General features: G+C 46.2%; 1 protein-coding gene across 2 annotated transcripts in view; it reads left to right on the top strand.

Annotated features, from left to right (window-relative positions):
* Positions 1-816: 816 nt before the first annotated feature.
* Positions 817-10,217, top strand: part of Mcoln2 (mucolipin 2) — a 61,601-nt gene continuing 52,200 nt past the window's right edge. Inside the window, exon 1 of one of the 2 annotated variants that reach the window (XM_008826242.3) lies at positions 817-978. In XM_008826242.3, the coding sequence (XP_008824464.2) occupies positions 902-978 (77 nt within the window). In that variant the 5' untranslated portion in view covers positions 817-901. Of the gene's footprint in view, positions 979-1,160; positions 1,213-10,217 lie in introns of those variants that run through there. The other variant, XM_029560307.1, reaches the window with a different exon arrangement.

Here is a 10,217-nt window from a genome sequence, read left to right as displayed (position 1 = left end):
CACAGCATGTTGAAGGCCAGCCTGGACTAAGAGACTCAGTCTCTAAAATCATTCACAGTGTCAGCTCTGTATGCTTTTATAGAGGTCGGTTCTATCCCAACTGTTTCTTTGCCCTAGCTAAACCTGGGGACTTTCTGAACCCTTATCTTAGCTGCACGTCCTCTGGAACTTGGAGGTTTTGTTTCTTCTCTACCTCATGAAGATTAGGAAAATGAAGCTTTGAGTTGGTCTTGTCCAAAATGTCATTCGCGGAAGGCCACACAGGCAGCCAGGCCCAAAATGGGCTCCTGGCTTCACGCACCACCGCACTTTGATCATCTTAACTCCTTGTCAGGGAGTTCTGTGATCCTGCACTTCAGAATAAAGACATTCCGGAGCGAAAGAACCTGTCCCCACGAACTTGCGTTTTCCTAGGAGGAAGGTCTTCTGCTTTCCCATCCGGGAAAACTCAGTACCCGCACTGGGCTGGATTCTTAGTATGCGCACAAAACATCTAAATACAGACCAAAGAAACAGACAAGCTGGGAGTGGTGGCACACACCGGTAATCCCTCCACTTGGGATCTGAGGCAGGAGGCTTGCTCTGAGTTAGAGGCCAGCCTGGGCAATACAGTGAACTCAAAAGAAACGGACAAATGCAATGAACGTCTGTCTGTAAAGGTGAGGGAGTCAAGCGCTGGAGACGTCCAGGAAGGGATGGAGACAGCAGGGACCGAGAGCAGGGCGGGCCGCCGGGGGCGGGGTGGACCGCGGGCTCGAGACTTCCCTTTGTAAGGGCTTCTGCTTCGCTGGCCTCCCGCAGACACCCCGGGGCGGAGCTGGGCGCAGAGCCGGGCATCGGGGCGGAGGAGACCCGAGGGGACCCAGGCAGGTGTCTGCGCCACGCGCCGCGCTATCGCTCCATGCCCCAAGGCGAGGAAGTGCTGGACCTGCCGGTGTGGCACCGCGTCCGGGGCCTGGCCTGGGAGCCGCGCCACAGGTGGGTACTCCCGGGATGCCACATCTTTGCCCCCTGTAGTCCAGCGTTCCTCCTGGGTCCTCTGGGACCCCGGCCCCGTGTCCCCGCGCGCACACCTGGGCTCCATCCCGGGCTCCCAAGGAGGCGGCCGGGGGTGGGGATTCCGGGGAGGGCCGGGCGCGCGGGGACACGTGTCACACACAGACGCCTTGCTGCTGTGCCCCGGGCCGCGCCCCGAGCGCTCTGGATGGAAGGGTAAGAGAAGGCTTCGTGCGGGAAAAGAAAGGCCCCCACTACGGGGGCCGCGATCCCGCGGGGTGGGCGATGGGTGTGGACTGGACCGGCTTTCCTACTGACCCCAACCCAGGAGCCCTGGAAAGTTCCGAAGGCGGAGGCTCCGCCTCGCAACAGGATCGTTTTCCTAGGGAAAAAGATCTTTCCAGAGAGAAAGAAAATCGGGTGTTTTTAGGTTGGCTCCTAGTGAAGCCTCTGGCTGGAGACAGGACTGATAAGATCCTGGTTGATTTTACTGTTGTAGACCAGAACTTTCTTGTTACCTCGGGCAGGCGGACGCTGACTGCCTGCAGTTAATTAAATAAGGCTGGGCTTTGCCTTCCGGAACAAACAGGCTCTCTCTCAGGTGGGAGGGTTATTGGTGTGGTCAACCCTGGTTTCTCTGACTTTATGAAAAGACGTTCAGTTAAACCAGATGCCGCTGCCAAGGGGCCGCTCCTCCTTGGTTCAGAGCGTCTGCTGTAGCACGGTTGAGCCCAGGAGGTAGGACAAAGTGGCCTTTGGCTCTTGCTTCCCTGCTGTCAAAACAAATGGCAGTGGACTGTTTTCTAAAGCAGCAGTGAGCTGCTCCTGTCTTTCCAACACATCCTCTCAAGGGCAGCAAAGAAAGCAGAATTAAAGAGGGGGATGTGGTTGCTTTGTGATTGCTGCTAGCCAGATTCACCAAGGGTAGCATAAATTTTTCAGACCTTTGAGAGACCAATTTTGACTTAGAAAACGTGGGTAGGGTTGGAGAGATGGCTCAGTAGATAAAACACTGACCTTGGAAACATGAGGACCTGAATTGGATCCCCAGTGCCAATTTAAAAGTACTAGGTGTTCATAATCCCAGTGCCAGGACAGGAGGAACCCTGAAGCTTGCTGAACAGCCAGTCTAGCCTAATTGGTGAACTCCAGGCCAACGAAGACACTGTCTCAAAGGAGGCTGTGGTGTCCTCTGGTGCATGCTTGCATGAGTGTACACACACAGACACACACACAAAAAACATTGCTGCAACTTTGACAAGGGTCACACCCATCTGCAGTTTAAAAAGCTACCTCTCAAAGTTGAGGGTTCTATTTTTTTTTTTTTAATGTGGATGGATGTTTTGCCTGCATGTATATGTGTACTCTTGGCATGCAATGGTCAAGGAGGTCCAAAGAGGGCAGCACATTTCCTGGGACTGGAGTTACAGATGGTTGTTAGCTGCCATGTGGGTGCTGAGAACTGAGCCCATGATCCTCTGCAAGAGAGTGCTGGGCCATCTCTCAGCCCCTTGAGGGTTCTATTTTTAGAAGTCCAATGAGTTATCCATTGCACCATAGTACCTGTTTGAGGGTTCTATTTTTAATGGTTCACATGGGCAGAGGTTATATACTATTTCCACTGTCTTTTAAAAATTATTTAAAAAAATTTTTATTTTACCTGTATGAGTATATTGCCTACATGAATATAAGTGAACCCATGTTGTGCAGTGCCCACAGAGGTCAGAGAGGGTGTTGGATTCTCCTGGAACTGTAGTTATGGACAGTTGTTAGCTGCCTTGTGGGTGCTGGGAACTGAACCTGGGTCCATCTGCAAGAGCAGCCAGTGCTCGTAACAGCTGAGCCAACTCTTCAGCTCCCTTCTTCCACTATCTTATTCTTAAATTCACTGTCCTAAAAAATAAGGAGCACACGCCTCTGAATTTACCTACCTACTGTCTTCTTGGCCTGGAGATGGCTGTGCTCATGGTGGGTGTGATGCATAGTCTTTAGTTTTTTCTTGACTCCATTATTTTTTCCTAGCACTGTTTCATTCAGGTTTTACGCGGGTTTTGACATACTCTGTCTTTAGATGCAGTACCCGTTGTTAAAAGACACAGACTTGGATGTGCATGAAAACACTTCTGCAGACTTATAGATGTGAAGTAGACCACATCTGTCTGTCTGTACAGTACCAGTGAGATGCAGAAGAGTGTGTCACTGTAAACTGAGACTGAGAGGTAAGAGGTGGTTGTCAGGATGCATGTTCCCTATTTCATGTGCAAACAGGTGCACAGCTCTCTAAAAGTGGGCTGTGTACCTCACACACTCAGAAACTGCTCACAGGGTCATATTTTAAGCCAGCAGCACGTGCTTGGGGTGATCTGACAGCTTCTTCTTGGTAAAACAGGGCTCTGCAGAGCTTCGGCTCTTCCTCTTTGAATCCTGTAAAGCTCCCAGTACCTTGAACTTTCCCCTGACACACCCTTCCTCCATAAACCAGATTCTGCAGTCAGAGTTGGATTAAAAACAGGTGCATTTTCTTTAACGTCCCATAGTTTGAAATTGGCTAGCCCTGGTGGATAGCCTTAGAGACCCTCTACTCTTTTCTCCCAAGGAGGGTTATTTCTTTATTTTTCTAAGAAAGTACTAGAAATAACCTAACAAAGCAACTAAGGAGACTAGGGGACACATTTTGAGCAGAGTGGTGGGGAATATGGAACTGAGAACCAAGGACGAACATATTCATAGGCTAATCTCTTTCCTTCTTTGTCAGTGAAATGAAACCCAAATTGAGATTGTTTTTGAAACAGTGAGAAAAACCAAACCAGGTGGCTTGTAGTTATGGTCTGCAAAGTAAAAACGGTCACCAAAGAAAACCTGTTGGCCATAAAAACTTAAGTGGGTGGGTTTTTTTTTTTTTTAGCAGAGGCCTGAAGTTTAAGTTCCCAATGTCACTTCTGAAAAGTCAAATGGTTGTTTAGAGCACTCCTGTTCCACATAGCGAAAAGAACTTTATTTCCAGACTTTTAAGGAAAAATTTATTTTTTATTTGTGAGTGTGTGTGTGTGTGTGTGTGTGTGTGTGTGTGTGTGTGTGTGTCTGTGTCTGTGTCTGTATCTGCAGGTGCCTGAGAAGAGAGTGTCAGTCAGATCCCCTGGAGCTGGAGTTACAAGTGGTTGTGAGCCACCCAATGTGGGTGGTTAGGACCCGAACTCTGGTCCTCTGCAAAACCAGCAACCTCTCTTAACCACTCTCCAGCTCTAGCCACTTAAAAACAAGCAAACAACAGACTACAGTGTTCCGCTCAGTATGAATTATTCCAGGTCGTGTTCATTGTGCTTCCTCAGCCATTCGGGTCTTCCCTCAGAATGCTTTTCTGAGCCTTCTTTGGCTGAGCTCTCTCCTCTGTGTTGAGAGTTGACCTCTCTGCTTCCTTGGCTCTCCCTAACATGTTGAGCTACTTTGGAGGCACAGGTGTCCACACTCCTTCCCCCCAGGTGGCCCAGCTGAATTCTTTCTTCTCTTTTGAAAGATATATTTTGTTTTCCCTTCCTTGAAATAGCTCTTCATGATTTCAGCTTAAAATTTCTCCCAGGTAGTTATTAGTAACTCGTGAGGCCAAAGCTTCTGGAAAACTTGTCCTTGGTGTAATTCTAGAAGACCCATAGTTTAAATGATGGACTTTAAAAAGAAAATCCTATCAGCCATTCCAACTAGAGATTTATTAGAGAGGGGGTTCACGTAGGAATTCACCAGCATGCTATTTCCATAGTGTGTAAAACTAAGATAGACTTAATGCATGGAAGGAAAGAAAAAAGACAGTTATTTGTAACTTCTTTTACAAGAGATCGATCTGTCACCAGGACCCTGTGAAACCAGGTTGTTGAAAAGCTTAGGGAGGACCAAACCATGCCCTTAGTCCCAGCACTCTGGAGGCTGTGAGACTGAAGCCAGCCTGGTCTACATAGCAAGTTCTAGCTGGGGCTACAGGGAGACTCTGTCTCAGAAAAAAAGACGAGAGTAGGGAAAGAAAGCCCAGGCATGCCTCGGTAGTCACCATCATCCTCAGCAGTCTGGCTCTTGGCTCTAGGAACTGGAATTGCTCACAAGCAGACGCCCTCTTCACCCACTTGTACTTTACTGGCCCCAGGGAGCAGACTCTTCATTGTGTTTCCAAAAGGAGTGTGGCTTGTCGAGAATAAGTACTTTTATTTTTTTAAATTATTTTTTATTTTATGTGTATGTGTGTATTGTCTGCATGTAGGTAAGTGCACCCATGTCCTACAGAGCCCACAGAGGACAGAAGAGACTGTCGGATCCCTGAACTGGAGTTACGAACAGTTGTTAGCTGCCATGTGGGTGCTGGGATATGAACCCGGGTCTTCTGCAAGAACAACCAGTGTTCGTAACCGCTGAGCCATCTCTCCAGCCCCGAGAACAAGCACTTTTAAAACCGTGCATTCTACTTCTGCTTTCCCGGTAGTCTGAGGCAGCAGTTCGACCAGGATGGTTTCATAGGAACTCGGTGGCTAGGCAGTCTTTGGGGAAATTCCTGGAAATTTTGCATGTTCATCTTTTATGGAGAGTGTTAATGGGTAAGGAAAAGTCCCTTTGATGGGAGGGCACTTCTGGGGATCTGTATGATCATGTGGTTTACATTCTGAAAGATACCGAGAAGGGAACCAAAGTTTACTTCACTTTTTCCCTCCTCTTCCTCCTCCCTCTCTCTCTTTTCTCTCTTTTCCTCTTTCCCTTCCCCCTCTCTCCCTCCCTCCTCCTTCCCTCTAGAATCTTTGTAGCCTACTCCCCTCTCCCCTTCACCTCCTTCTCTCTCTCTCTCTCTCTCTCTCTCTCTCTCTCTTTCTCTCTCCCTCTCTCTCTCTCTCTCTCTCTCTCTCTCTCTCTCTCTCTCTCAGGTCTTACGTTGTAGCTCGGGCCTGGAACTCATTATATAGCCCAGGTTGCCTTTGAACTCACTGCAATCCTTCTGCCTCAGCCTCCTCAAATGCTGGGATTACAGGCATGAGCCATCACACCCAGCTGTTGTTTGCCCTTTTCTCTTAGGGGACTAGCAAGTCATAAGGACACTAGTTCAGAGTAGGAAGTGGAATGAAGAAAATTGTGTGGGAATTGCCAGGAGTGGTCCAAAGCCTTCCATCTGCAGGACTGCCCCCCTCACTCATGCTGGGCCCACATGGCCACTGTTATAGAAACCCTGGATTTACCCTTCCAGATTTATCTTCCTCTACTCTGTACCCTAGTTCGCCACACATGATCTAAGGGCAAGAAAATACCTGATTGCCTGATACATATTCGAAGCTTTATTTTTGACATGTTATTTTAACTCACGATACTAGCTCAAGAATTCACACATTAATTAGCAAGAAGAGGAAAATAGAGAAAACATTAAGAAAATTAAGATACTCTGGAAATACCTTACACAGCTTACTAAGGTCTGTTCATTTTTGCTTTTGTTTGCTAGTTCTAGATGTTCACTGATGTCTCCATATAAACACTGACATTTTGAAAATTGAGATTCTACTTTATCTCCTTTATATTTTAAAAAGTTAACAATATGTCATAGATGTTTATATGTTCATGTGAAGTCCCAAGAAGAGTTGTGATGAACATTTTTGGAGTCATGTTAGTGGATAGTTATTTTAAAGTCTGTAGTCTAAATCTACAGAAGCCCAATTCCTCGGCCGTATGAGCTCTCATAGATAATGCACAAAATGCCCCTTAATGCTTATATTTCTTTCAGTCCGGATTCCTCATATATTTGATAAATAAAAATTAGGATAGATTTTCTCCAGTCTGAGAGAATTTCTGTTAGTAAATGTCCACTTGCTTTTTCAGACACTTTGCCTATAGTTATATTCAGGTTGTCTTTTTCTTATTAATACTTTGGACCGTTAGTAACCTAGTACTTACTAGTTACTAACACACAGTAAACTTCTGCCTGCTTCACTATATTGCAGATCTTTTCTACCAATCTGTCTTTTGACTTATTTATTTTTTTTGCATGTGAATGTTTGTATGTGAAGGTCTGAAGTTAACATCAGTATCTTCCTTGTGCACGCTCCACTTTTTCTTTTGCTTTATTTATTATTTTATGTATGAGTGTATTGTCTGCATGTATGTAAGTGCATCCGTGTCATGCCAGGTCCGTGGAGGTCAGAAGAGGGTGTTGGAGCCCTTGGAACTGGAGTTCTGGACGGTTGTGAACTGCCATGTGGGTGTTGGGATTCGAACCTGGCTCTTCTGCAAGAGCAGTCAGTGCTCTTAACTGCTGAGTCGTCTCTTCAACCCTCTACTTTTATTTTTGTGGGCAAGAAGAATTGAGATGGTGCCTGCAGAGACCAAAGGAGGGTGTTGGATCCCCTGGAACTGGAGTCATGGACAGTTGTTAGTGCTATATGGGTGCTGGGAACTGAACCTGGGTCTTCTGGAAGAGCAGCCAGTGCTCTTAACTGCTGAGCCATTTCTCTAGCCCCATATTAGTATTCTTGTCACATTATTAGTATTAATTTCAGTTGCACTCTTATTTGATTATAAAGGGCACTGATCAAGTTCATGTAGTCAAGGTGGCCGTCTCATTCCTTGGCATTTCATTCTTTACAAGAAATGTTCAGTGAATACCTACTATGCATTTGTTAGGTAGTTTGCTGAGTTCTGGCAGATACAGTGATAAGACCAGACCTCAGCAGGCTTTACTATAGGAAGACTCATTGTGATACTGAATATGCGGAAAATAAAGGGATGCGTGAGGCTATGGAGAAGGCCACATGTAATAATGTGATCAAGAGGCTGACTCCAAATTGCCTGTAATCCCAGCTACTTAGGAGGCTGAGGCAGGAGGATCTCGAGTTCAAGGCCTGCCTGGGCTACTAGGGTGAGTTCAAGGCTAGTGTGGGCAATTTAGTGAACCCTATCTCAAAATAAAAGTAAAAAGAGGCTTAGGATGTAGACGTCCTAGGTTCAATCTCCAGTACTACAAGGAAAAGTGCAAACACCCCTCTTTAAAAAAAAGGTGACATCTGAGCTGAGAAGTGACTGACATCACAAAGAATCCAGGTAGTACGGAGTAGAGGAAGCAGCAGCAAGTGTAAATCCCCAGATTTACACTTTCCAGAGCCAAGAGTGAATCTATGGTGTAGTGAGAAAGCAAAGTAGAGAGGGTGGGAAGGAGGATCAGAGGTTACTCTGAGAGTAGGAGAAAGTCCCAGAAATGTTTTAGCATGATGCCTGGCTTAGAAAATTAGTTTAAGCCAATTTAAAGGTAGTTAAATCAGTCTTATGTCTTCCCCTCTAACTATAATGTGGAGTACTGGGAAGCCATGTGTGTCATCAACAGAAAAAGCATGTACTTGGCCCAGGGAGGCTGTTGTAGGAGCAGAGCCAAGCACACTTGGGATAAGAGGTGAGGGAAGACTTGATAGATTGAGTATGAACATTGATGCTGCCCAGAGCATCACCCGGGAAACTAATTGAAACTGATGCCCACTTCACCCTTCATGTCAATTAGACCAAAATGTTTAGGATTTGGGCCCAGGTGTTCCATAGAAGAGGAACCATGGAAACATCTGGATGAGTATGTGTAGGTGGCTACACTGAGGGGCCAGAGGCAGGTGGAAGGTAGGTTTGAGAGTTCCATAGACATTTGGGTAGAGTTTCCGGAAAGGAGTTGGCTAAAGAAACCAGAGAGATTTTTCTGGAGATGCACGTGGGAAGGGTGTCACTAAGTGGCTAGTGTTTGAAGGCAAAGGATTGAACTAGCTCTTCGAGAATAGAGGACAGAGAACAGAAGAGGCACTGGCCCATGCCTAGTATCTAAAGGGCAAATGGAGCCAGGAAAGGAGACAGAGGGGCCCAGTGAGGTAGGAAGGAAACCATAGGAAGGACCAGAAGCTGAGGCAGATACTGTGCCAGGGAGGGAGTGGTCAGCAGTGTCACCAAACTTGGAGGTACTGGAGGGGATCTGAGTGGTTCACTCTGAGCAGTTTTAGTGGAGCAATAGAAATGGAAACCAGTTGTATTAGTTACTTTACTTCTTACAGGAACAAAATACCTGGCAAAAGCAACTCAAAGAAGGAAGAGTTTATTTTGGCTCACAGCCTACAGTTTATCAAAGCGGAGGAGTCCTGACATCGGAAGCTTGACGTGCCTTCGTCATGGGGCATAGAGAGATAAATGCTTTGCTCGTGCTCAGCTCACTTTCTCCTTTTCATTCAGCCTGGAACCCCAGCCTAGGGAATGGTGTCACCCACATTAGGGTAGGTCTTCACACATTAATAACTCAATCTAGACAGTCCCTCATGAGCGCCCCAGGAGGTTTGTCTCCTAAGTGATTCTAGGTGTGATCAAGTCGGCAGTCTTAACTATCATACTAGTGTTTATTCTAGAGGATCTGAAAAACAATGGAATTCTGAGTTAGTCCCATCACGCGGCTTTACTTGTGGGTGTGGCTTCTTTCCATAGCGTGGTGGTGTGCCAGAATGCCACACGTTATCTAGTGAAATCACATTAGAATATAACATATGTTCTTCATTCCTGATCATTTTATAGAGCATTATTTCTTAAATATTAAGCTGGGGCTGGAGAGATGGCTCAGTGGTTAAGAACACTGGTTGTTCTTGTAGAAGACCAGGTCTTGAATCTCAGCACCCACATGGCAGCTAACAACTGTTCATAACTGCAGTTCCAGGGAATCTGCAGCCTGTTCTGTCCTCCGTGGGCATTGCACAACATGGGTGTACTTACCTATGCACAGACAATACATGCGTACACATAAAATAAAAATAATAAATAAAATATTAAAAAAAAAGAAATATTAAGCCAGGTGCCGAGAAGGAACAGCACACGGGGGTATCAATAAAATCAGGTTTCTTGTATTGGGGCAAGTTACAAGCACAAAGTTCCTGAAACATCTCAGTGGTAAAAAGAGGAAGTAGCAACTGGCCACTTCTTAGGCAGGGGGCTCACAGAATCGCCTGGGGAGCTCCTGTCACTCTTGTGTTGTGGGGTAAGGGTTACTTAGGTACAAGCCAAACACAATTGCTGCTGCTGGGCTGTAGCTTCTTTGCTAACAGGATGCCATCACTGTACCTGATATGTGCAAATTTTCAGAAGCAAAGATCAGGACCCTTTGCCCTGCCCCTATATGGTACTGGGGATTAGGACCCTCCTAAGGTTCAGAATCATTGCCAATTTTTTTTTTTTCAAAACTTCATGCTCTTTTA

This window comes from Nannospalax galili, unplaced genomic scaffold (assembly GCF_000622305.1).
Source record: "Nannospalax galili isolate Female #2095 unplaced genomic scaffold, S.galili_v1.0 scaffold9, whole genome shotgun sequence".
Lineage (NCBI taxonomy): Eukaryota > Metazoa > Chordata > Mammalia > Rodentia > Spalacidae > Nannospalax > Nannospalax galili.
This window is presented reverse-complemented; position numbering and strand designations above follow the sequence as displayed.